Source organism: Oncorhynchus kisutch, linkage group LG23 (genome assembly GCF_002021735.2).
Source record: "Oncorhynchus kisutch isolate 150728-3 linkage group LG23, Okis_V2, whole genome shotgun sequence".
NCBI classification, from domain to species: domain Eukaryota; kingdom Metazoa; phylum Chordata; class Actinopteri; order Salmoniformes; family Salmonidae; genus Oncorhynchus; species Oncorhynchus kisutch.
The window spans coordinates 7,933,832-7,960,873 of NC_034196.2; the positions used below are offsets into that span (position 1 = coordinate 7,933,832).

General features: G+C 43.9%; 1 protein-coding gene across 3 annotated transcripts in view; it reads left to right on the forward strand.

Moving 5' to 3' along the window:
- The first annotated feature begins 10,601 nt into the window (after positions 1–10,601).
- Positions 10,602–27,042, forward strand: part of LOC109868677 (soluble lamin-associated protein of 75 kDa) — a 32,066-nt gene continuing 15,625 nt past the window's right edge. For all 3 annotated transcript variants that reach the window (XM_020458403.2, XM_031803204.1, XM_020458404.2), the window contains exons 1-4: positions 10,602–10,773; positions 26,209–26,345; positions 26,438–26,537; positions 26,814–26,899. In XM_020458403.2, coding sequence (XP_020313992.1) covers positions 26,211–26,345; positions 26,438–26,537; positions 26,814–26,899 — 321 coding nt within the window. In that variant the 5' untranslated portion in view covers positions 10,602–10,773; positions 26,209–26,210. The remainder of the gene's footprint in view (positions 10,774–26,208; positions 26,346–26,437; positions 26,538–26,813; positions 26,900–27,042) is intronic.

Consider the following 27,042-nt stretch of genomic DNA (forward strand, 5'->3'; position numbering starts at 1 on the left):
TTCAACCTCTCCCTGACCGAGTCTGTAATTCCTACACCACCAGTCAAAAGTTTGAACACACATACACATTCAAGGGTTTTTCTTTATTTTTACAATTTCTACATTATAGAATAATGGTGAAGACATCAAAACTATGAAATAACACATATGGAATCATCTAGTAACCAAATGTTTTTTAAACAAATCAAAATATATTTTATATTTGAGATTCTTCAAAGTAGCCACCCTTAGCCTTGTTGACAGCTTTGCACACTCCTGGCATTCTCTCAACCAGCTTCATCACGAATGCTTTTACAACAGTCTTGAAGGAGTTCCCACATATGCTGAGCACTTGTTGGCTGCTTTTCTTTCACTCTGCAGTCCAACTCATCCCAAACCATCTCAATTGGGTTGAGGTCAGATGATTGTGGAGGCCAGGTCATCTGATGCAGCACTCCATCACTCTCCTTCTTGGTCAAATAGCCCTTACACAACCTGGAGGTGTGTTGGGTCATTGTTCTGTTGAAAAACAAATTTAAGTCCCAGTAAGCACAAAGCAGAAGGGATGGCATTTTTTTGCAGAATGCTGTGGTAGCCATGCTGGTTAAATGTGCCTTGAATTCTAAATAAATCTGTCACGTTCTGACCTTTATTTCCTGTGTTTTGTATTTAGTTAGTATGGTCAGGGCGTGAGTTGGGTGGGCAGTCTATGTTTGATTTTCTATGATTTGGGGTTTTCTATGTTTCGGCCTAGTATGGTTCTCAATCAGAGGCAGGTGTCATTAGTTGTCTCTGATTGAGAATCATACTTAGGTAGACTGGGTGTCACTGTGTGTTTGTGGGTGATTGTTCCTGTCTTTGTGTTTTGCACCAGATAGGGCTGTTGAGGGTTTCACACGTTTCTTGTTTTTGTTGTATCAGTTGTTCATGAGTAAATTTTCATATTAAAAGAACCATGGACACTTACCACGCCGCATATTGGTCCTCTGATCCGTTTCGCCTCTCCTCTTCGGAAGAAGAGGAGGAAATCCCTTACAGAATCACCCACCAACCAAAGACCAAGCGGCGTGGTAAACAGCAGCGACGACAGCAGCAGCAGCAGAAACAACAGCAACAACAGCGGCCAGCATCACAGGACTCCTGGACATGGGAGGAGATACTGAACGGAGAGGGACCCTGGGCAAAGGCTGGGGAACATCACCGCCCGAAAGCTGAGTGGGGGCGAGATGAGGAGGCAGCACGGCAGTGCGACAGGTACGAGAGGCAGCCCCCCCAAAAAATTTGGGGGGGCAGACGAGGTGTGGTACTAAGCCAGGTAGCAGACCTGAGGTCACTCCTCGTGCTTATGATAAGCAGCGCATTACTGGTCAGGCACCGTGTTATGCGGTTAAGCGCACGGTGTCGCCAGTGCGTGTCCATAGCCCGGTGCGCTATAGGGCAGCCCCCGAAAGTGCCATGCGAGTGTGGGCATTGAGCCAAGGCGTATGGTGCCTGCTCAGCGGGTCTGGTCGGCGGTACGCAGTTTTGGTCCAGGTTATCCTGCGCCGGCTCTGTGTGCTGTGTCTCCGGGGCGCTGGGAGGGTGCAGTGCGTCCTCTGCCTGCGCTCCGCTCGTGCCGGGCAAATGTGGGAGTGGAGCCTAGGGGAGAGGTGCGTGTAGTGAGCACTAGATCTCCCGTGCTTATCCACAGCCCGGTTCAACCTGTGCCTGCACTCTGGAGGGTCCGGGCTAGAGTAGTTGTCCAGCCTGGGGAAGTGGTGCCAAGGTTGCGCACAAGAGCTCCAGTGCTTCCCCACAGCCCGGTCCTTCAGGTGCCTCCTCCTAACACCAAGCCCCCTGAAGGTCTCCCCAGCCTGGTGGTTCCTGTGGCAGCCCCACGCACCAGGCTGTCTCTCCGTCTCCTCCCTGCAGGTGGTCCCGCCTGTCCGGCGCCTCTGCCGGAGCCTCCCGCCTGTCCGGAGCCTCCCGCCTGTCCGGCGCTGCTGCCGGAGCCTCCCGCCTGTCCGGCGCCACTGCCGGAGCCTCCCGCCTGTCCGGCGCCGCTGCCGGAGTCTCCCGCCTGTCCGGCGCTGCTGCCGGAGTCTCCCGCCTGTCCGGCAGCGGCAGCGGCGCCGGACAGGCGGGAGGCTCCGGCAGTGGCGCCTGTCCGGAGCCTCCCGCCTGTCCGGCGCTGCTGCCGGAGTCTCCCGCCTGTCCGGCGCTGCTGCCGGAGTCTCCCGCCTGTCCGGCGCTGCTGCCGGAGTCTCCCGCCTGTCCGGCGCCGCTGCCGGAGTCTGAGGCGCCAGAGCCCCTCAGCCCAGAGGCGCCAGAGCTTCTGCCCCTCTGTCCAGAGCTTCTGCCCCTCTGTCCAGTTCCGCCCCTCTGTCACAGACAGTGTCACCAACCATGCACCCCCACACCATCACACCTCCTCCTCCATGCTTCACGGCGGGAACCACAAATGCAGAGATAATCTACTCACCTACTCTGCGTCTCATAAAAACACAGCGGTTGGAAACAAAAATCTCAAATTTGGACTCATCAGACCAAAATACAGATTTCCACTGGTCTAATGTCCATCATGTTTCTTGGCCCAAGCAAGTCTCTTTTTATTATTATGAGATGTTTCTACAACTTGATTGGAGTCCACCTGTGGTAAATTCCATTGATTGGAAATGATTTGGAAAGGCACACGCCTGTCTATATAAAGTCCAACAGTTGACAGTGCATGTCAGAACAAAAACCAAGCCATGAGGTCAAAGGAATTGTCCTTAGAGCTCCGAGACAGGATTATCTCGAGGCAGAGATCGGAGGACGGGAACCCCAAAACAATTGAACAGCATTGAAGGTTTGAGTTTGAGTTGATTTTTACATGGACAGTAAAGACAATCATTGAGCAGTGAGCACACGCAGAGCAACGTGGGACAAGCAAGACATAGCATACAGACAGAGCAACATAGGACAAGCAAGACGTAGCATACAGACTGAGCAACATAGACCAAAAAGCAGCAAGACAAAATGCATAAAAGCAACAAAGTGTTTCCCCACCTCACAAGCTACAGACAACAGACAACATGGAAAGCGGAAATACACAGCTAGGGATTAGGATCACAAATCTGATTGACCTTTAGCCATGTATTCATACATTTTGTGAAAGTGTGATAGGTGGTGCAGTTATGTGTGTCTGAAGGCAGTGTATTCCAGACATGGGAAGCTCTCACAGAGAAAGTGGATTTACTAAAAGGTGCTTATCCTTAAGGGCACTATACAGTCACCTCTCATGGCAGACCTTGTGGATCTGCTGCCATATGTTTGGGTTTTCTGTTTAACAAAAATACTGGTTGGAGGAGGAGCCAGGCCATTTAGGATCTTGAATACAAGACATGCGTCGGTGTATTGCACAAGATTTTCCCAACTCAGGAGCTCATGCTTTCTGAGGATTTAACAGTGGTGATGGCTATTGGGCTTCCTATCAAGCACTTTGAGAGCCTGTTTGTTGACAGACTGAATAGGTTTTAGTGTTGTACAGCAAGCTTGGGCCCAACTAGTCAAGCAGTATGTTAAGTGGGGGAGTATCATAGATTTGAAGTACAGTTTTGCTACCACTGTAGTCAAACAATTTAGTATAAATTCAAAATGAGCTAGGTTAAAATAGGTTATCTGAATTACCTTTTTAACATGCCTTTTAAAAGAGAGGTTGGAATCAAGTATGATGCCAATGCTTAAAATCAGATACCACCTGGAGCTTCTCCCCTGACACATAGACATCTGGCTCAGTAGCATCTGTTGCCTTCTTTGTGAAGAACATGCAAACAGTTTTTTTCACATTGAGATGCAAACACGAGTCACTGAGCCACTTTGTAACCTGGACCATTACAGTAGGGAGTTCTTGTGCAGCTTGTTGTTTGCTCTTTGCATGCACATATATCACTGTTTCATATGCATATATTTGAACTTCAGACCCAGTACAGACAGAAGACAGATCATTAATGTACAGGCTGAACAGGTGGGGCCCCAGTATTGACCCTTGGGGCACGCCCACATCATAGCTAAGAGTGGGCAGCTCATTGCTCACTCTGACACACTGAGTTCTGCCTTCACAAGGTATGATTTCATCCATCTCAAGGCATTGGGGTAAAAGTTGAACTTGGACAATTTTGTGATGAGAATCTCATGGTTAACAGTATCAAAAGCCTTCCTTAGGTCCAGAAACACAGCCCCAACAACGCCCCCTTTGTCCATCTTGGACTTCACATTTTCCAGAAGAAAGCAGTTGGTTGTTTCTGTGGAGTGTTTCGCTCTAAAGCCAAACTGCATGGAGTGTAATGTGAAGGGGCTGTTGTTGAGGTGGGCAATCAGTTGTTCTACTACACACTTTTCAACAACCTTTGACACCACAGGTAGTATACTAATGGGCCTGTAGTTAATCACGTCAGCAGGGTCGCCCGATTTAAAGATGGCCGTTATTGTGGCCGACTTCCATACCCTTGGAAACACCCCGAGACCAATAGATGTGTTGGTGACCTTAGTAATGGGGCCAATGAGTGACTCTTTGTAGTTTTTAAGAAAGGTAGAGTCCAGCCCAAACACATTTGTGGCTTTAGAGTTCTTTAGTGAGCTAATCACCGTGTTCACCTTTGACTCAGAAACCTCCCTTATGATGAAGACAGGTTGAGCGTCATTCACTATCACTGAGCCCAAGAAACCAGTGGAGGGGTTCTGTGACAGTACCCTGACAGAGTCAATAAAGTAGGAATTGAAGGCTATTGCTATTTTGACTGCATCCTATGTTAGATTGTTATTCTATTCTATTGTTATTTCTAGTCTTTTTGCAGTGTTACTATGGTCTTTCCCTGTTAACCTTTTTAGATTCTCCCAAATCAATTTAGAATTTCCCTTTGCTTCAACAATTATGTTAATAAAAGGTTTGCCTTGGCCTGTCTGATTTCTTTCATCACCTTATTTCTCAACATGTTAAACCTACGTCTGTCATGCTCCAATTTGGATTTTAGGGCTATTTTTAGAGCATCATCTAGTTCTTTCATCAATTTCCAAATTTCTCCATTTAGCCAAGGAAGAGTGCTCTTTTGGCCAGGTTTGGATTTGATTTTCTTTAGGAAACCATTTATTGTAGTCTGGATTGTGGATAGAAAAACCTGACTATCAACTTCCACGTCTGTATAGGACAAGATATCATTCCAGTTAATTCCCTTAATTGCGTTTTCAAAATGGTTTATTTCTCAAAGAACACAGTGGCCTCCATCATTCTTAAATGGAAGAAGTTTGGAACCACCAACATTCTGAGCTGGCTGCCCAGCCAAACTGAGAAATCGGGGGAGAAGGGCCTTGGTCAGGGAGGTGACCAAGAACCCAATGGATGTTGGTCACCTCCCTGAGTTTGCCAAAAGGCACCTAAAGGACTCTCAGACCATGAGAAACAAGAGTCTCTGGTCTGACGAAACCAAGGTTGAACTCTTTGGCCTGAATGCCAAGCGTCACATCTGGAGGATGCATTTTGCTGCAGGGATGTTTTTCAGCAGCAGGGACTGGGAGACTAGTCAGGATCGAGGGAAAGATGAAGAGAGATCATTGATGACAACCTGCTCCAGAGCGCTCAGGACATCAGACTGGGGCAAAGGTTCACCTTCCAACAGGACAACGACCCTACGCACACAGCCAAGACAATGCAGGACTGGCATTGGGACCTTGAGTGGCCCAACCAGAGCCCGGACTTGAACCCGATCTAACATCTCTGGAGAGACCTGAAAATAGCTGTGCAGTGATGCTCCCCATCCAACCTGACAGAGTTTGAGAGGATCTGCAGAGAATAATTATCTCCCCAAATACAGGTGTACCAAACTTTTAGCGTCATACCCAAGAAGACTCGAGACTGTAATCATTGCCTAAGGTGCTTCAACTGAGTAAAGGGTCTGAATACTTATGTAAATGGGATATTGTTATTTTTTATACATTTGCGAAATAATTTAAAATATATTTTTTGCTTTGTAATTATGGGTTAGTGTGTTGAGATGGATGAGAGTAAAAAATATTTCATATATTTTAGAATAAGGCTGTAACGTAAAATGTTTTGGAAAAAGTCAAGGGATCTGAATACTTTCCGAAAGCCCTGTGCATGTTGATATTGGACTCCCTTAGGTTTCTCCTTGCTCTTATCACTTAATTAAATTCCTTCCAGTAAATGCAGTGAAGGTGGAGAGTCTCCTCTGGAATCTGCAGAGTAATTCAGGTAGATTTACCCTGGCTGAGAGTTAGGAGGCCCCAGCCCGAAAAACACTACGATAATACCATTGTACACTAGACATTCCGGCCACCTTGCAACAGAACCCTGTCAGTCCACCTCTCTGTCCTGTCTTTGGCCTACACACTAGGGTGTTTGTGAGCACCTCCGTATCATATTAGCGCTGTTATTATTAAGTCCTGGCCTCTGTCGCTGCTGCTCACTCCTGGAAGAGATTTAAGTAATTAAGGAAGACCGAACACAACACTATTGATTGTCTGGCTGGCTGGGTAATGTGACGATGTGGTGGAGTGTAGGGTTAGGGTAGCAGTTCATTCTTTATTTTGTGGCTGGGAGAAGGTATAGGTTGGGGTGTGTGTATTTGGGGAGGGGGGGGTTGTGTGTGTGTGTCTTTCAGAACCACTTTTATTTGGCTTTTACAGTTGCATGTACCAGTGGCCTCATTTATAAACGTTGTGTAAGTACAAAATATCTGCTAAACCATGCATGCGCGCCAGTTTTCACAAAGTTGGCATTTATAAAAACTGAACTTGACATGAGAATGTGCTTAGCTTTTCACAAACTTTAGATTTCTAGTTTTGAGTGGTTAAAGTTCTGCATTTCAATCAGGGAAATAGCCTAGTATTGTGTTTGTGCAAATGGGTGATATGATGACACACTTATTCATAAAAAAGACTAAACATAAATATAATAACCAGATATAATCATTTTATTTGGTTTAAGGTATCAATCAGATGCAGACAGTGTCGAAGAAACAAAAGTGTATTTCTAATACAAGGGCAGACAAACAACAGGTCAAAGGCAGGCAAGGGTCAGGAATCCAAAGAGGGTGCAAAGGGTCCAAAACGGCAGGCAGGCTCAGGGTCAGGGCAAGCAGGGGTCAATAATCCAGTGATGTGGGTGGAGACGAGCACAAAGACAGTTGAAAAGATCAAGGTGTGACACATTTGCTATTGGTGAGAAGAGTGAAGTTAAAAAAGTTTTGCATCTTTGCATTCGAAATAGTTAGAACAGGGATGGGCAACTTTGATGGGGGTGGGGGCAACATAAAAACTGAATCTCAAGTGGTGCCTGTAGTGACTCATGAGCAAAATATTTTAGCGGCACCCCTTGTGACAGCGAAGTTTTAAAGTTTGCTGCAATTCTACTCATTTTGCCGTGGGGCGTAGAGAAAAATGGTGCAGTTTTACCACAAATGTTCTGCAATTATACTCATTCTGCCATAGCGTGGAGGCAAATGTTTGCGGTTTGTAATATGATAACTGATGATCAATGGGCCCCACCCCGGTCAGTAATTCAACCATGCTCACTAAGTTTAGACAGCAAGCCACGAGACTAATTTACCAATCTAAAAACATTTAGCCGTCATGGGCTAATTGAATGACTGCTGATGCACAACCGAATTTCGAAATTGCACCTTGTGTATTCATTCTATTATTCTAACAATCAACAGTAAGTTGAGACCCTGAGTTATTATTTAAAACTAAATGTGAAATTAATCTGCAGGCCGCAAGTTGCCCATCCCTTTAATCATTTCCTTAAGACTTTCAATAAGACTTTTACTAACACTGCTATCTTATTTTGATTCACTTTTTTAAAACTCCAAGCACAGATAGTACACATGGAAATGCATTTCCTTAGGCGTTAATCATGCAAACATATTGATTTATTTATTGCGACAGCATCAGTGACATTCAACCCTATAATCGTCTGTTCTCTATCCACGGAATTAGTCCACCGTGCCACCATGTTCTTGGATTCATTTGAGAACAGTAATATAAATAGAACCATGAGGAAACCTGTAAGAACTGTTACACTGAAGTACTGAAATTCTGTAAGGGGTGCGAACTGGCGGCAGAGAAGTCAGACGCAGGAGAGAAATAACTGTGTTTCCAACGGCGCAGTTTATTTAACAAAACACACTGGAAAACAGAATAATAAAACAAATGGGTACATAACCCACCGCACACCAGGACAGCCGTGCACAAGCATTTACAATAAACAATCACCGACAAGGACATGAGAGGAAACAGAGGGTTAAATACACAACATGTAATGATGGGATTGGAACCAGGTGTGATGGAAGACGAGACAAAACCAAAGGAAAATGAAAAGAGGATCAGCGATGGCTAGAAAGTCGGTGACTTCGACCGCCGAACGCCACCCGAACAAGGAGAGGGACCAACTTCGGCAGAAGTCGCGACAACTTCCCACAGAGGAATGTTGTTTCTTAGCGTTCTCTGAACTATTTGAGAACATTCCCAATGTCAAATCAGTTGGAGAATGTTCCTAGAAAATTACCAAAATTGAAATGAAATGTAACTAAGTAATTAAATATTTTTTAATACTAATATATATATTTTTTGGTCAAGTTCCTTAAATGTGCTGAGGATGTTCCAAAGCCAAGCATCTATCCTGCACCATTCCCAGAATGTTGTGGGAAGGTTGTATGCAAAACAACCATGGGACAATCATGCTCTCACAAAACTCATGGTCCTTAGAATTGTATGCGCTAGCTGGGCTATTTCCTAATTCATTTCCATTATCATTTCAGAATAAATTCCTCACCTTGTCTGACTGTGATGGTTTCATGCTCACAAAGTAGCCTATAGGCCTACAACATCCCATCTCTCATTTAATTGGACCCACTTTACAATAGTAAATAGATAAACTATTTAAAGTATTTTGCTCTGTGGTCAGATCCATTTACGAGAGAGTAAGGTTTATAACATACAGTAGAATTTAACAGATGAAGAGGCAGTTTATATTTTGCTTTGAAGTTTTTAGGCTAGCAACCACTGTAGTTTACCATTTTTTAATAGACATACTAGATACGTTTTCAAAATTCCTGGGCAATGCCGCATATTTAGGTTCGGGAAAAAGTTAATAAAAAACGCTATTGAATTCAAACTATCTGTTTACAGTTACACAACAATTTGCAATATTTTGTTTCTCCAGAAATGGTCAGATAAGCTACAGCAAATGTCCCTTTAAAAGTTAAAAACATTCTGCCAACACCTCCAGAGACATTTGATCAAGTTCGCAATTGCTATTTCCTTTCGAAACCGTCTTGCCCTAATTTCAATACTTCCAAAGTATACAGCAAATAGGGGCTTTATTGTCAACATGCTGAACAAAAATGCAAACGCAACATGCAACAGTTTTAAAGATTGTCCTGAGTTACATTTCATAGAAGGAAATCAGTCAATTTAAATAAATTCATTGGGCCCTAATCTATAGATTTCACATGACAGGGCAGGGGCGCAGCCATGGGTGGGCCTGGGAGGGCTAGGCCCACCCACTGGGGTGGATTCTCTGGCAACAGCTCTGTTGGACATCCCTGCTGTCAGCATGCCAATTGCACATTCCCTCAGAACTTGAGACATCAGTGGCATTGAGTTGTGTGACAAAATGGCACATATTAGTGTCCTTTTATTTTCACCAGCACAAGGTGCACCTGTGTAATGCTGTTTAATCAGCTTCTTGATATGCCACACGTGTCAGGTGGATGGATTGTCTTGGAAAGGAGAAATGCTCACTAACAGGGTTGTAAACAAATTTGTGCACAGAATATGAGAGAAAAAAAGCATTTCTGTGATCTTTTATTTCAGCTCATGAAAAATGGGACCAAGACTTTAAATGTTGCTTTATAGTTTTGTTCAGTATAAAAGGTGAATAATGGGCGTTTTTCAGGTGTTATTGCACAGTTTCAGGATGGGTCTGATTTATAACAGAAAACATGCTTATGTGTGGTGTGCCCCAAGTAGATAAATCTCAATATTTTTGAATTTGCGCAGGTTTATTCAGAAATGGCACACACAGATATTTAGTGTGAAATGTAGGCTACGCATTGGTTATAAAAGAGGCCCCTGGTTTACACAGGCAGCCAATTCGGATATTTTCTCACTAATTGGTCTTTCGACCAATCAGATCAGCTCTGAAAAAGAGCTTTGACGTGAAAAGATCTGATGTGATCTGTCTGGCTGTGTAAATGCAGCCTACTATGCCCATGATTGTTGCTGGGCTGAAAAGAGAAGCATCTCTCAGTGATTTGACTCCATCTACTGTTCAAAGGCTGCGTCTACACAGGCAGCCCAATTCTGATCTTTTTTGTTCCACTAATTGGTATTTCGACCAATCACATCAGATCTTTTCACATCATCTCTGTGTAATTGTAAAGCACCAGTATCACACACACATGTTGTGAATATATTAATATGTCGCCTAGTCTAGGATTACTTCAAATAAATGCTTTTATGATAGAGAAACAGTGAAAATCAAGTTCTAACTTGGAAAGAATTTAGAGGATATAGGCCACTATAAAAAAACAATCTTGCACTTTGCCCTTATGTTTTAAATAAATATTTGAGACATCATTCCCAGCAGCCAAAGAACGGAACGCGCGCATCATGGGGAGCGTATGCACTGTGGCGCAGGCTACAAGCTATTAGCACCCGAGGCGTTCGTGGGTTTAAAAAAAAGATTCAAGAAATAAACCGTGTAGTTTGTGCAATAGAAGTAAAAGAAACTGCCTACGTGTCATCGGCAGGATTAAGGTGGGTTTCCGATTATTTCACGAACAACACAATGTATTTTAAATTGGAGACATTTGTAGATTGTTGCGGGAGTGTTTGGAGTCCTGAAACGCGCCGGGATGAGATGGTTGGTGTGTCCGCTGTTTCGGCCCTGCTGATGAGGGGAAGCATCACTTTAGACAGGATTACAGAATGGATAACTGAGAAAAGCTACCGTTTTCGAATTTTAAATGTACGTATGGGGTGATTTTGAATTTAGGACTGTGCTGGATGGATACGTTTGGATAGGGCCGGTGTTTTCACAAGTGGCGGCATCCAAGAGCACTGTAAGGAATTTGAAAATCGAATCATAAGTATCAGGTGACGTGCTGTGGGAAATCAGGATTCGCAGAAGATTAGGTCCGAAGTTATTGTTCGTTCACCTGGGTTACTAGATCTAATTGCATTTCGCATAGTGTTTGAGGAACTTCGATAGGCCTACATAGTGGCTCGTTTTTGCTGAATCGGCCCTAACACTGCCACGCCTCTCCTATAACCTACGAGAGATCGTAAAGTTGATGTGCGTGTGTGTATTGTACTCTTCTCGTTCACCAAGGCTAAATTATAGTATAGGAGATAGGTCCCTCTTCTGACGTTTAACATTATTGCCACCAGATAGGGCTAGGCTACTTAGAAACGTGAACACAGAGTGAAGGTCTGGTTAAGGAATGTTATGTAACTTCAGAGAGGTGTGTTTTTATATATCAATCTCCCAGAGAGCGGGGATGTGTGAGGGTATGTAAGGAAAGCAATCCATTATGTTACAGCGAGCAAAACAATGTTTCTATAACGTGTGTGTGTGTTAAAACAAGCAAAACTGCTCAAGATCTTCCACTTCGACATTGGTATTTGTCTGAGTGCACACACTATTAACTTTGTGTGGTGGCTACATCTGCTGTGTGACATCCTATATGTACCTATGAGCAAGCTCTGAGGCCCCGACTGGGTGTCTGTTTCCTGCTCTGCCCCTATAGACCAGTGTTATGTAACATGCTACACACAAGTGCACAGCCGGGCATGCACACAAACTTGCAGTCGAGAGTCGACTACATCAGGTATTTACTGTGTGTGCAGTGGATAGGTGTAGGTTGTGCTTTTGTTTCTATTTGGTTGTTTGATGGTCAGTTTGGATTAGATGTTTTTAGTGCAATTAGTGTGGAGCTCTTTTTGGCTTTTATCAAATGAAATAGTATTTGTAACATGCTCCGAATACAATAGGTGTAGACCTTACAGTGAAATGCTTACTTACAAGCCCTTAATGAAATAATGCATTTAAGACAAATGCGTGGTAAGAAATAAAAGTAACAATTAAAGAGCAGCAGTAAAATAACAATAGCGAGGCTATATACAATAGCGAGGCTATATACAATAGCGAGGCTATATACAATAGCGAGGCTATATACAATAGCGAGGCTATATACAATAGCGAGGCTATATACAATAGCGAGGCTATGTACAGAGTCACAGGTTAGTCGAGGTAAAATATTCATGTAGAGTTAAAGTGACTGTGCATAATAAATAAACAGAATAGCATAAGGGAGGCAGGCAATGTAAATAGACTGGGTAGTCATTTGATTAGATGTTCAGGAGTCTTATGGCTTGGGGGTAGAAGCTGTCGAGAACCTTTTGGACCTAGACTTGGTGCTCCAGTACCGTTTGTCGTGCAGTAGAGAAGTCTGACTAGGGTGGCTGGAGTCTTGGACAATTGTTTTGGGCCTTTCTCTGACACCACTTGGTATAGAGGTCCAGGATGGTAGGAAGCTTGGCCCCATAGATGTACTGGGTCGTACGCCCTAACCTCTGTAGTGCCTTGCGGTCGGAGGCCGAGCAGTTGTCATACCAGGCAGTGATGCAACCAGTCAGGATGTTTTTTTATGGTGCAGCTTTTGAGGATCTGGGGACCCATGCCAAATCTGTTCAGTCTCCTGAGGGGGAAAAGGTTTTATTGTGCCCTCTTCACGACTGTCTTGGTGTGCTTGGACCATGATAGTTTGTTGGTGATGTGGACACCAATGAACTTGAAGCTCTCAACCTGCTCCACTACAGCCCCATCGATGAGAATGGGGGCGTGCTCGGTCCTCCTTTTCCTGTAGTCCACAATCGTCTCCTTTGTATTGCTCACATTGAGGTAGAGGTTGTTGTCCTGGCACCCACTGCCAGGTCTCTGACCTCCTCCCTATAGGCTGCCTCATTGTTTTCGGTGATCAGGCCTACCACTGTTGTCATCAGTGAACTTAATGATGGTGTTGGAGTTGTGCCTGGCCCTGCAGTCATGAGTGATCAGGGAGTACATGAAGGGACTGAGCACGCACCCCTGAGGGGCACCTGTGTTGAGGATCAGCAGGGCTGATGTGTTACTTGGGTTGCACTTTTTTTATATTCAGAGGTGGGAATATATGGGAATGAATATTAACACCATTTAAATGTAATGTTTTTTGCATTGAATATATTCACCATATCATATGGAGACAGAAACAAACCTTTTACCTTATCATAATTAGACATCCTTCCAAAATAAGTAATAAAAAAACTATTTAGTTACAGATTGAACTTTAATTAAATGAGTTGACTCTTCACATGGGATGATTTCACTGAACAACAATGGAAAATTGAGACGGATCATTGGGGGATCATTCATCTCCCAAAATGATTTCAACATGCATCTGTAAAATGATAATCTAGAAACTAAAGCTTTGGTTGTCTTCCTCAGGCTTCCATGTCTTCTCCCTGGACCTCCTCAATGTCCACCTCTTGAACATCAGACTCTGAGGCCTCATCTTCACTGTCACTTTCTAACCTTGTTGAGGATGGCTCATTGTCAGGCTCAAAAAGCCTCAAATTTGCCCGGATGGCAATTTTTCAACCCTTGTATTGGTCAGCCTGTTGCGTGCTTTGGTGTGTGTGTGTTCCAAAGAAGGACCTCTGAGGTGGCTGATGGTGGGATTTGGAGGATGATGGAGGCCACAGGGAAAGAGCCTCGGAGCCACAAAGTCCCTTGCACCAGGTGGCTGATGAGATATGTTAGCACGACTGCCATATTGCATCTCCATCCCAAAGCCCTTGCTTGGAAGTGGACTTCACCAGACTGCCAAGAACCTTGCCCTCATCCAGGCCAACGTGGCGAGACACGGTAGTGATGACACCATAGGCCTTGTTGATCTCTGCACCAGACAGGATGCTTTTGCCAGCATACTTGGGGCCCAACATGTACAGTTGAAGTCGGAAGTTTACATACACTTAGGTTGGAATCGTTTAAAATTCGTTTTTCAACCACTCCACACATTTCTTGTTAGTTTTGGCAAGTCGATTAGGACATCTACTTTGTGCAAAGCACAAGTAATTTTTACAACAATTGTTTACTGACAGCTTATTTCACTTTTAATTCACTGTATCATAATTCCAGTGGGTCAGAAGTTTACAATGCACTAAGATGACTGTGCCTTTAAACAGCTTGGAAAATTACAGAAAATGATGTTATGGCTTTAGAAGCTTCTGATAGGCTAATTGACATCATTTGAGTCAATTGGAGGTGTACATGTGGATGTATTTCAAGGCCTACCTTCAAACTCAGTGCCTCTTTGCTTGACATCATGGGAAAATCAAAAGAAATCAGCCAAGACCCCATGGGAAAACAATGTAGACCTCCACAAGTCTGGTACATCCTTGGGAGCAATTTCCAAACGCCTGAAGGTACCACGTTCATCTGTACAAACAATAGTATGCAAGTATAAACACCATGGGACCACGCAGCCATGAAACCGCTCAGGAAGGAGATGTGTTTTGTCTCCTAGAGATGAACATACTTTGGTAAGAAAAGTGCAAATCAATCCCAGAACAACAGCAAAGGACCTTGTGAAGATGCTGGAGGAAACGGGTACAAAAGTATCTATATCCACAGTAAAACGAGTCCTATATGGACATAACCTGAAAGGCCCGTCCGCAAGGAAGAATCCACTGCTCCAAAACCGCCATTACAAAAGCTAGACTACGGTTTGCAACTGCACATGGGGACAATGATTGTACTTTTTGGAGAAATGTCCTCTGGTCTGATGAAACAAAAATAGAACTGTTTCGCCATAATGACCATCGTTACATTTGGAGGAAAAAGGGGGTGGCTTGCACGCCGAAGAACACCATCCCATCTGTGAAGCAAGGGGGTGGCAGCATCATGTTGTGGGGGTGCTTTGCTGCAGGAGGGACTGGTGCACTTCACAAAATAGATGGCATCATGAGGCATATTGAAGCAACATCTCAAGACATCAGTTAAGTTAAAGCTTGGTTGCAAATGGGTCTTCCAAATGGACAATGACCCCATGCATACTTCCAAAGTTGTGACAAAATGGCTTCAGGACAACCAAGTCAAGGTATTGGAGTGGCCATCACAACGCCCTGACCTCAAGCCTACAGAATTTGTGGGCAGAACTGAAAAAGCGTGTGCGAGCAAGGAGTGCTACAAACCTGACCCAGTTACACCAGCTCTGTCAAGAGGAATGGGTCAAAATTCACCCTACTTATTGTGGGAAGCTTGTGGAAGGCTACCTGAAACATTTGACACAAGTTAAACAATTTAAAGGCAATGCTACCAAATACTAATTGAGCTTATGTAAACTTCTGACCCACTGGGAATGTGATGAAAGAAAATAAAGGTGAAATATCATTCTCTCTACAATTATTCTGACATTTCAAATTCTTAAAATAAAGTGGTGATCCTACCTGACCTAAGACAGGGAATTTTTACTAGGATTAAATGTCAAGAATTGTGAAACTGAGTTTAAATGTATTTGGCTAAGGTGTAGGTATACTTTCGACTTCAACTGTAGCTTCTGTGGTCCATGCTCATTGATGACTGCCTTCAGCTCATCTGCAATGTGTGTGTCTATTTTCCCTTGTCTGTGCTCTTGTAGAATACTGGTTGAGGGGTGGAGATGTAGTTAATTATTCCATGCCCATGAACATTCGACCACCCATCGGAGATGATTGCAATACAGTCTGCTTTCTCTATGATTTGCTTGACTTTTACATTGAACTCTGCATCCAGCAAATTAGTAGATAAAGCATGTCTGGTTGAAGGGGTATATGCTGGGCAAAGAACGTTCAGAAATCTTTTCCAATACTCATTGCCTGTGAGCATCAGAGGTGAACCAGTTGCATACACAGCTTGAGCAAGACATTCATCAGCATTTCTCTGACTACGTTCCTCCATTGAGTCAAAAAACGTATGATTCCAGGAGGACCATGAGCTGTTATCGATAAGGTGTTTGATTCATCATTTTCACCTCGACATGAAGTAGAGGGACTTTTGTCAGATGTTGCTTGTGAGTGCTTAGGGAACTTTATGCACTTGGCCAGATGATGCTGCATCTTTGTTGCATTCTTCACACATGATTTGGCATAGTATTTGCAAATGTACACAGCTCTTCCTTCTACATTAGCTGCAGTGAAATGTCTCCACATCAGATAGTGCCCGTGGCATTTTCCTGTAAAGATTAGAAAAGAGTAAAAACAAATACAGTTCCATGTACAGAAATAGTTAAGCAGTTAGATTAAACAACTTTTGTAATGTTTTTAAATGAAACTTGTATGGAAACAGGTGAATTAACACTGCTCAGTTAGCAGGCTCAAGCAAGCGAAAAACCCACATGGTAGCAAAAACTAACTATTAGAAATGGTTAGAAATGATTTTAAACAGACTTTGCTGTAGGCTACTATTTACTAGTTAACAAGAAATCATGTCACCCCACCCAGTATTGTAATCAAAACTTACCAGAAAGCATGTAGTCCTTGGCTCAGACAGTGTGGATTCAATAGCATCTCATTAGTGTGCAAGATCTTGAGATTCAGCTGTACATGTGATGAAAGAATGCACTGTGCATGCAGAGGGTTGCAATTCCATTGACTTTGGGATAGTTTAACCAAAATACACCACAATACCTAGAATTGCTTTGTGTCTCACACAAAAAAAGGTTCACTGTTATAAGCTAACCTTTTTGGATGAATTTAAGCTAAATTTCCCGTCTTAACTCCCCATGGAAAATTTCCGGGAAAATTCAGCTAGTTGTTATCTATCCTTACCACATGGGGGCGGCCCTTCAGGAAGTCCAGGATCCAGTTACAGAGAGAGGTTTAGTGGAGATGAAAGTTTAACGTGAATTCACATATCCACTGCACATAGACACACTACATAAGATCACTTACACACAGACTTCTCCATTTCCAAGCAATAACAGCAGTAGGTTTCCCTCAAACTATTCAGAAATTAATAACCTACTATAGTTACGCTGATAATAAGCAGGGGGATATAATAACTCATTTCCCCAGTGTGACAGTAGTGTGTGACAGTAGTGTGTAACATGTGAGCAACCATATATGGTTCACAAGGAGCAGCACAAAATGTCAGCAGGGAACAGGGCAGATTTTTTTTAAACGCCACACTCCCTGGCCTAATGGAGCACACAGCAAAACTCTGGAATGCTATGGTAGAGTTATGCGGGTGGGGGGGCTATTCAGAGAGTGTGGGTTTCTGATGTTGGGGAGAGGGTTGATGTGTGTCTGTGCAAAAGAGACCTACCCCCAAACCTGGATCATATTTTTATTTAACTAGGCAAGTCAGTTAAGAACAAATTCTTAGTTACAATGATGGCCTACCGGGGAACAGTGGGTTAACGGGCTTGTTTAGGGGCAGAACGACAGATTTTTACCTTGGCAGCTCGGGGATTCGATCCAGCAAACTTTCGGTTACTGGCCCAGTGCTCTAACCACTAGGCTACCTGCTGCCCCATGTTGGCGGGGTGCTGCGTCCCCCGAGGTTATAGGTATAGTGACCCGTGTCAGCGCAACCCCAACATGTTCGGCTGAAAGCAGTTGGAACCAAATCATTCTGGTCAAGAAATGGGCTAACATGCTGACCAGACTGCACGCAAGTTGATTTTGTCCACCCACATCAGGACACGCAGGTTGAAGTATCAAAACAAACTCTGAACCAATTGTATTAATTTGGTGACTGGTTGAAAAGCATTAAACATATATGGCAATTTAGCCAGCTAGCTTGCTATTGCTAGCTCATTTTGTCCTATTTAGCTAGCTTGCTGTTAGCTCACTTGTCCTATTTAGCTAGCTTGCTGTTGCTAGCTCACTTGTCCTGGGATATAAACATTGGGTCGTTATTTTACCTGAAATGCACAAGGTCCGGAAATGCACAATTAACAGTAAACCAAATTTGTTTCTAGTCATCTCTCCTCTGTCCTTCAGGCCTCATCTTCTTATTTTGGACTTTATAATGGCGGTTGGCAACCAACTTTAGGTGCATTACCACAACCGACTGGAGTGTGGACCTCCAGTTTCTTTCAATCTCACACGTGGGTATATGCTCCTAAAAACCAATGAGTAGATTGGAGAGGCTGGACTTGCAGCGTGTGGAGCGTCACGAATGGAACCAAGTTCTATTTTAGCGCCTGTCCACGCAGACGTTGGCTGACCCGTGCAATGATTGGATAACATGTATGTGTAAATGTATTTTGCAACGCGAGCGTTGTGGTCAGCATGTGAGGGGGAGCATAGTTGTAGTGCTAGCTGAAAGAAAGGCAGTAGGGGGCTGCCTCAAGTTGAGAGATGCCTGTAAGGGAAACGCATTCACCCAAAGTAACGAACATGTCATAAGGGCTGTAATTACATGAGGACCCCAAGGTCTGGACTTCTGTCATTTTTTTCCCTTCAAATTTGAAAAGAAAAGGATAAATGTGGACACAATCAATTACAGGTCAACATCTAAAAATATTACACCCAGAGTGGATCAAAACTCAGAAAGCTTATATTCTTGATCGGACTGAGTTTTAATCGTTTCTGCCTCTTTGGTTAATGAGTAGAATCATGAACGGGTTTGCTCACCTGCATCCCCCAGATTTGCCTGAGCAGCACATTCACCATTCTCCCAAACGGCTAATTCTGCTCTCTCGTGGCACAGGCCGAGTGCCTGAGACATGAAACGAACTAACCCAGCTCGGGATGGCTCAATTGGGCAACTAGAGACGCTGCTGACAGTCTGTTGGCGAGATGCCAGACAAAAGGCCATTTTAAAACCGTCCCACGACTCCTGCAGTGTCTACAGCAGTGGCGATTTCAGCACTGCTGTAGAGTTGTGGCTTTGCTGGCATGCATCCCACAACACTAAACAATACATTAATTGCACTATAACGGTGACGAGCGGTGCCCACAAACTGCCTACATAAAGCTGTCCCAACATCTTAACACTGCTACACCTGGCTATCAGCAGAGCCTTGTCTGGCAGCGAAACAGTTCATTCAGCCTCATTTGCTACCTTAAAAAAAAAAATTATGGTAAACAGCTGATATGGATGACTTGCTTAAACAAATGTGGTTTCTAATGGCAATTGAGATGTACAAACTATTGCATAAGGGGACAGCAAGCGGATAAGAGGCAATTTGTAATTTCGATTAAGACATGAATGAGCGAGCTAGGATGGACATAGTCACCCATTTTAGACCTTTGAAATGTACACCAAAATAATTCGGGACATGGGCCGTTTTTACTGTTCTCCTTCTACCCCAAGGATGAATAAAGGGTGGTGTATAAGCAGACAATGACAGCTCATGGATTACATTTCCCTAAAACAGGGTATAGGCTACATGTTATAGGCACATGGGCTACTAACATCTTACTGCACAACATAGACTGAGTATTACTTTCTTAGCTTCAGTATACATATCTCCCTGGGATTCTCTGCCTCTAACCCTATTACAGGGGCTGAGTCACTGGCTTACTGGGGCTCTTTCATATCGTCCCTAGGAGGGGTGCGTCACTTGAGTGGGTTGAGTCACCTTTGGTTGTGCCGTGGCGGAGATTTGTGGGCTATACTCGGCCTTGTCTCAGGATGGTAAGTTGGTGGTTGAAGATATCCCTCTAGTGGTGTGGGGGCTGTGCTTTGGCAAAGTGGGTGGGGTTATATCCTTCTTGTTTGACCCTGTCCGGGGGTGTCCTCGGATGGGGCCACAGTGTCTCCTGACCCCTCCTGTCTCAGCCTCCAGTATTTATGCTGCAGTAGTTTGTGTCGGGGGGCTAGGGTCAGTTTGTTATATCTGGACTTCTCATGTCCTATTCGGTGTCCTGTGTGAATTTAAGTGTGCTCTCTCTAATTCTCTTTCTCTCTCTCTGAGGACCTGAGCCCTAGGACCATGCCTCAGGACTACCTGACATGATGACTCCTTGCTGTCCCCAGTCCACCTGACCGTGCTGCTGCTCCAGTTTCAACTGTTCTGTCTTTAATAATAATAATAATAATAATAATAATAATATTATTATTATTATTGGGCCATGCTGGTCATTTATAAACATTTGAACATCTTGGCCATGTTCTGTTATAATCTTCACCCGGCACAGCCAGAAGAGGACTGGCCACCCCACAGCCTGGTTTCTCTCTAGGTTTCTTCCTAGGTTTTGGCCCTTTCTATGGAGTTTTTCCTAGCCACTGTGCTGCTACACCTGCATTGCTTGCTTTTAGGCTGGGTTTCTGTACAGCACTTTGAGATATCAGCTGATGTACGAAGGGCTATATAAATACATTTGATTTGAGAATATATAATTTATAAAGCAGCATAATACATTTTTGGGCTCACCTTGCTGTGCTCTCTTGAACATGATCAGTCTAATCAAAGCTACTGTAGACCTAAAATGATGTCAAATCATGTTCTGTGGCCAATGACCTTGAGCTTTCTTAGAGTTACATTAGAAGTGCCCATCAAAGGTAGCACCCAAGGGGTTAGAATGTTGTAGCTCTTCCCTTGGACTTGGCAGTGACGTAGTGTCCCCATGAGTGACAGAACACTGAGCCAATCACGGTGCAGCGCTCTATTTTCTGCTGGCTTGCCAAAACCACCACAAAAAGCACTGAGCCAGGCTGAAACACCTGCATTTTAGAGCTGCCCCACCCACAAAATACAAATTTGACGAGTCGCCGCCGGTCTACAGATTATCCCCCAAACAAAAAGTCTCTGAGAATGAGTGCACAACTAGTAAATAGTCACTCATACAGGGCCTTCAGAAAGTGTTCACACCCCTTGACTTTTTCCACATTATGTTGTTACAAAGTGGAATTAAAAGCGATATAATATTTACTTTTGTCAATAGACAAAAAATTAACACTTTATTTGATACGTTTTCAACCCCCTGAGTCAATACATGTTAGTACCACCTTTTGGCAGAAATTACAGCTTCAAGCTCTGTCAAGTTGTCGATCATTGCTAGACAACCATTTTCAAGACTTGCCATAGATTTTCAAGTAGATTTAAGTAAACACGAACTAGACCACTCAGGAACGTTCAATGTTGTCTTGGTAAGTAACCCCAGTGTATATTTGGCCTTGTGTTTTAGGTTATTGTCCTGCTGGAAGGTAGTTGTCTCCCAGTGTCTATTGGAAACCAGACTGAACCAGGTTTTCCTTTCGGACTTTGCCTGTGCTTAGCGCTTTTCTTTTTGACTCTAGTCCTTGCTGATGACCAGCATACCCATAACATGATGTAGTCACCATCATGCTTAAAAATATGGGGCGTGGTACTCGGTGACGTGTTGGATTTGCCCCAAACATAATGCTTTGTATTCATGACAAAGTTACTGCAAAAAAAGTTACTTATCACTTTAGTGCTGTTAGTGCATATATTGGAATATTTGTGTTCTGTTCAGGCTTCCTTTTCACCCTGTCCGTTTAGGTTAGTATTTGTGGAGTAACTACAATGTTGATCCATCCTCAGTTTTCTTCTATCACAGCCATTTAACTCTAACTGGTTTCAAATCACTGTTTGCCTCATTCAGTGAAATCCCTGTGCGTTTTCCTTCCTCTACATCAACTGAGTTAGGAAGGACACCTGTATCAATACTGGTTGTATTGATACACCATCCAAAGTGTAATTAATAACTTCACCATGCTCAAAGGGCTATTCAATGTCTACTTTTATTTTTTTTTACCCATTAAAAAAAAAAAATGTTACCCCTTTTTTCTCCCCAATTTCATGGTATCCAATTGGTAGTAGTTACAGTCTTGTCTCATCGCTGCAACTCCTGTACGGACTCGGGAGAGGCGAAGGTCGAGAGCCATGTGTCCTCCGAAACACAACCCAACCAAGCCGCACTGCTTCTTGACACAATGCACATCCAACCCGGAAGCCAGCCGCACCAATGTGTCGGAGGAAACACTGTACACTTGGCGACCTGGTCAGCGTGCACTGCGCCCGGCCTGCCACAGGAGTCGCTAGCACGCGATGAGACAAGGATATCCCTGCCGGCCAAACCCTCCCTAACCCGGAAGATACTGGGCCAATTTTGCACCGCCCCATGGGCCTCCCGGTTGCGGCCAGCTGCGACAGAGCCTGGGCTCAAACCCAGAATCTCTGGTGGCAGAGAATTACACATGTGTAAACTGTATGAATATACTTTTTTTTTTTCCTTTTACCTGCGCATAAGGCATGTGTTTTGTCCATTTGCAATGTGATTTCATAGGAAGTCAAAAGTCACTTTTTTGGGGCCAAATGCCATAAGAAATTTGACATGCTCAAAAATCCTGCAGAAATGCAAAATTGACTGCCCCGATGAACTCGGGATGGCTGGGCAGTGATTCTGGTTCCTCTCCATGGCTCGTTAGGGTTGATTTCAGAATGTCACTTTAGTGATGGTACCTCACTGTTTAAACATATTGCAAATGGACAAGAGTCACCAGCAAGTCACCGTCCATCAGTCAATTAGATATCATTCTGACACCAAACCCACTTTTTCCAACTCGTTTAGTAGCCAACTATCACATACTTCAGAGCTGGCCCAAAATTCACAACGCCTTCTGTTCAAACCATAATAAAAACGTGAAACACGTAGTTACGTTCTAGTTGCGTGTCCAGTTCTGATGATATGTGTAGGCCTAGCTGAGGCGACCCCGAATCCCAAGTTTCGGCTCGATAGGTCATTTGGTGCCCGAGCAAGACCCTAATTGGCGCTGAAAATCCACTATTTTCCATGCCTTGCTACGGGGTCCTTGAATGAGCTATCGGACAGAAACAGGTCTGTCTTTATGGGCTGAGACGGTCGCAATGCACCTAGTCTTGCGACTCTGGGACATTTCTAAATGTCGTAATTTTCATGATGCAAAAATGAATTGAAGTTATTGCAAATGTACGAGGCTGTTTCTCGGTCCGAGAACCTTCTAGAGCCACGTAACTCACCACGCACCATCGACCTGAGGTCTAGAACAGGTTTCTAAAGTTTCAGAACTCTAGGTCTGACGGTTCTTTTAATAGTTCGAACAAGGTTAACTAATGCAGGCAGTGTATGTCTCTACGCACCCCAATGTGTCCCTCCTTCCAAGCTGTGTGTGTGATTTTAGTTTTTCTTTGAAATTTTATGGGAGAAATGACTGATTTACAGTTCATGGGGGTTGCCTAATCACACATGAAGTTTTGGAAAGATCTGACTTTTTTAACCCTTCGAAACAGCCCCTGTGACACCAATTATGGCACTTACGGTTGGCACAGGAAGCTATAAGTAAACACATATCCTCATTGGGGTATGACCTTACAGAATCCTGAGTTTTAAGTCTTTACGTTAAGAACTGACTGATTTACACAGGGTTGAATGCACTATTTCTGTCAAACTGCAGGTAGGGTATGGATATACACTTTTTTAGGGTGATTTTTTTTTTAAACCACTTCCGGTTGGTCCAGGAAGCTTAGAATTAACACAGGTAAACCTCATAGTGGCCTGATGGACTGTCACCGAAGACCGGTTCATACGGCATTCATAACCCACACAGGCTTCAGGTTGAATTTAGGGGTGCAGGCAATGTATTCCTATGGGGAGAGATCAAAAAACCCTGTTTTACTGTTAAGGGTTAATGCCACACGGTCAAGGTTAGGCTTGCACAGATCGGGAGGACCTCAGGATTGTACCCAAGGTCGAATTGTGCTTCTCACCCTAACTGTTCTCTCACTGTCACCCAAAAGCAAATGACCATTTAGGGCCAGGCTTTATTTTGGGCCTACTTTTTTTCACGGTCGCTGCACTCAGAGCGACCTACGGTCATGCGGGGCATCTCGTTGAACTCGGCACGGCCTAGAAAATATGGAAATGCCATTGCAGGCTCTGTGTGTCTTTAAGCACCCCACTTTGTCACTCCTTCCTTGCTGTGTGTGTGTGTGAGTGAGAGAGCTTTTCTTTGACATCTGTTGGGAGAAATGACTGACTTACAGTTCATGGGGGTTGCCTAATCACACATGATGTTTAACCCTTGGAAACAGCACCTATGACACCATTTTAAGGCACTTCCGGTTTACACAGGAAGCTGAAAGTGAACACATATCCTCCTTGGGGTAGGCAATTATAGAATTTTGAGTTAAGTCTGACTTATTTACGGAGGGTTTAGTGAGTGTGTGTTATTTAAGAAAATCACAAATCTCGCAGAGATTTTTTTTTTTTGAACATCACCAATTTGACATTGTACGATTTCTCTTAAATGACGATAGATAAATGGCTGGTTCTTTTTTTTATTGACACCGGAGGCTCCTTGACTTTGACGTGAAGTGGAAAAATTATTGCTCTATTTTCATTTTGGACCTTTAATCCCAGAAAAATGGCCATAACTCAAACTGTTGAGGCCTAGACGCCATCTTGTTCGGGGCCAACTGCCCATTATGCCAAACCTAGGCTCACCAAGTTTCATCTTCAAAGTCTTTTCTGTTTTGGAGATAAGGCCACGTCGTGATTCGTGATGTTTTGTACATTTGCAATATGATTCCATTCTTGTGGGATTTATCGGGACAGTGGAGAAATGACCAAAAGAGTTTGTTTGACTTCCCGGTAGAGCCGGCCCTGCCGCACGGCCCGACGCCGTCTGCGAATTTTACAAGCGTTTTCAGACGTCTAGTAAGGGACCGTACATTTGCAATATGGACTTTCTCACTAACCATATGGCGACTGTCAAAATGTTCCCTTAACGTATGAAAGCACTCAGGTCAATTAGGTGTCTAGCAGCAGTGATCTTTGTTGACTGAACCTGAAACTGGGGGAAACAAAAACATGGAAAAACGAAATGGAATTTGTGTGGGGGGGGGGGCTCTGGCAACAAAAAGTATGTCTGAATGGGGGTTATAGTAGCCTGTTGGTTGTGTGACCCCTCCTTTTAGTTCTCAGTCTTCTGTCCTCTTTTTCTGTCGTTTCTCTGTGTCGTCCTGGTGGTGTGAGGCTGACTCAGATCGGGGGTGCCAGACAGTCACAGAACATCTCAGGATGGCTGGGACTACTGCCAACTCTCTGGGACGGGCGGAACCTGTGTGTGTGTGTGTCTCTCTCTGGTTTGTGCGTGTGTCCGAGTTGTGACAGTGTGAGAGAGGTCAGTCTGTAAACTGGCAACAGGCCAGCGTCACAGAAGACATGAACTGGTTTTCATTAGTGCTGATGTGTGTGTGTGTCTACTTCGGCTCACGGAACAGACCCTGAGTCCCATTGTAAAGTCTCCTCCGGGGACGTGGTCCTTCCAGTGTCTAATAAGAAACCAGTGAACCAGCATCGGTAGAAAGCACACACACACACACCCTCTCTCTTTTGCTCGTAAAACATACTGTGCAGTAATATCTAACTTATCCTGAAGGGAAAGTATTGCCTCATAACATTTAGCACAATGGACCCTTTTGTTTTCAATTTCCATATCTGATTATTTGAATGTTCTTTTGTTTGTCCCTTAATTCAATAGCTGACTATTCATCTATATCATAGTCTTGATCTCCTTCATATTAATAATTATCATGTGAGGGACCTTTCTGCAATGAGACCGTGGTGACTGTAATTTCTAAATACTATAAACAGTACGATTAATTTGCTGACAAAATGTCAGCGTTTTTCCTCCCATCCTCTTCAGTGTGCATGTGGTTGGTTGTGTAGTGGCCAGATGGAAGTAGCCTATTCTCTATTGTTGTCCATGTTGAGGGCTCTATACATAGGTGTTTTATAGGTGGGGATGTTTCGTCCTTCAAGGGAGGGCAGCATTGGAAGTGTGTCACTGAAGTAAGCATTTCACTGTTAGTCTACACCCGTTTACGATGCATGTGACGAATAAAATAACAATTGTTGATGTCGTGGTAACATCAGAATAGCATGGCTTTTATTGTGTAGGCCTTGTCTGATGACTGAGCCACAGAGTTAGTATTTCAGCACTTTATACATTGTGCGACTCCATTTTCATTGATTTTGGTTTATTTTGGATATGAAGAGAAGGTGGTTTTACGTTGGGCCTAGGGGAAGACAGAATACAGGTGTAAAGTTAGGCTTGTTTTAAAATAATCCGTTCCCAGTGTTTTCATCAACGGGACCAGACATTATATATTTTATTTGGCATGAGTGACCCTGTGACTCCTGACCTTTGCCCTGTAGGGATGGAGTTCCCTGTGGACGTGTTGGATTCAGTGAGGCAAGAGGAGGTGGAGCAGGCAGCAGAGGGCTACATGAACCAGCTACGATATGTCAGCCCCGACAAGACCGAGAGCTTTACCCTGCCCAGCCACAGAAAGGTGTACACACACACACACACACACACACTGTTAGTTTAGTCAACTCTAACACCATGTCACACTTTCTCTCTCTCTCTCTCTCTCCCTCTCAGATCAGTATCGGTCTGTGTAACGTTGGTTTTGTTCCCATCTATGGAGGAGACCTGAAGCACAAGGTTATGGCCCTGTTCTCCCCAGATGATCAGCTCACAGGTACACACAACACTTTTACACACAACCTCAGCACAGTCTGAAAACCCATCCCGAGCACCCCTATCCTTTGATAAAGTCAGTGTAAGCTGATAGTTTACCCCAGATAGATACTGTTGGTGTAAGCTATTTGGTTTGAAACGACCAGCATACACACAGCCGATCCATTCAGATCTACTAGAGTTTAGGTTATGGCCTGGGGGTTTATATTTCCTACAGCTTAAGTTTGGATTCTAACCATATGTCATACTCATCGAACTCTATTCTCAATGTCTCCAGCGGTAGCTCTGTACCTGGCAGGACAGTGGTGGTCAGTAGAGGACATCCTCAGAACCTCCGACTCCTCCAGAACTGGCCTGGTCAAGGTACACACACACACACACACACACTACAAGATTAATGTAAAGCTAGCACATTGAAACACACAAACACACTCTGTTGAGGTAGGATCTCGGTTATGTCTGGTGTAAGGAAAAGCTCTGAATCTGACACAATATGAGAGGACACA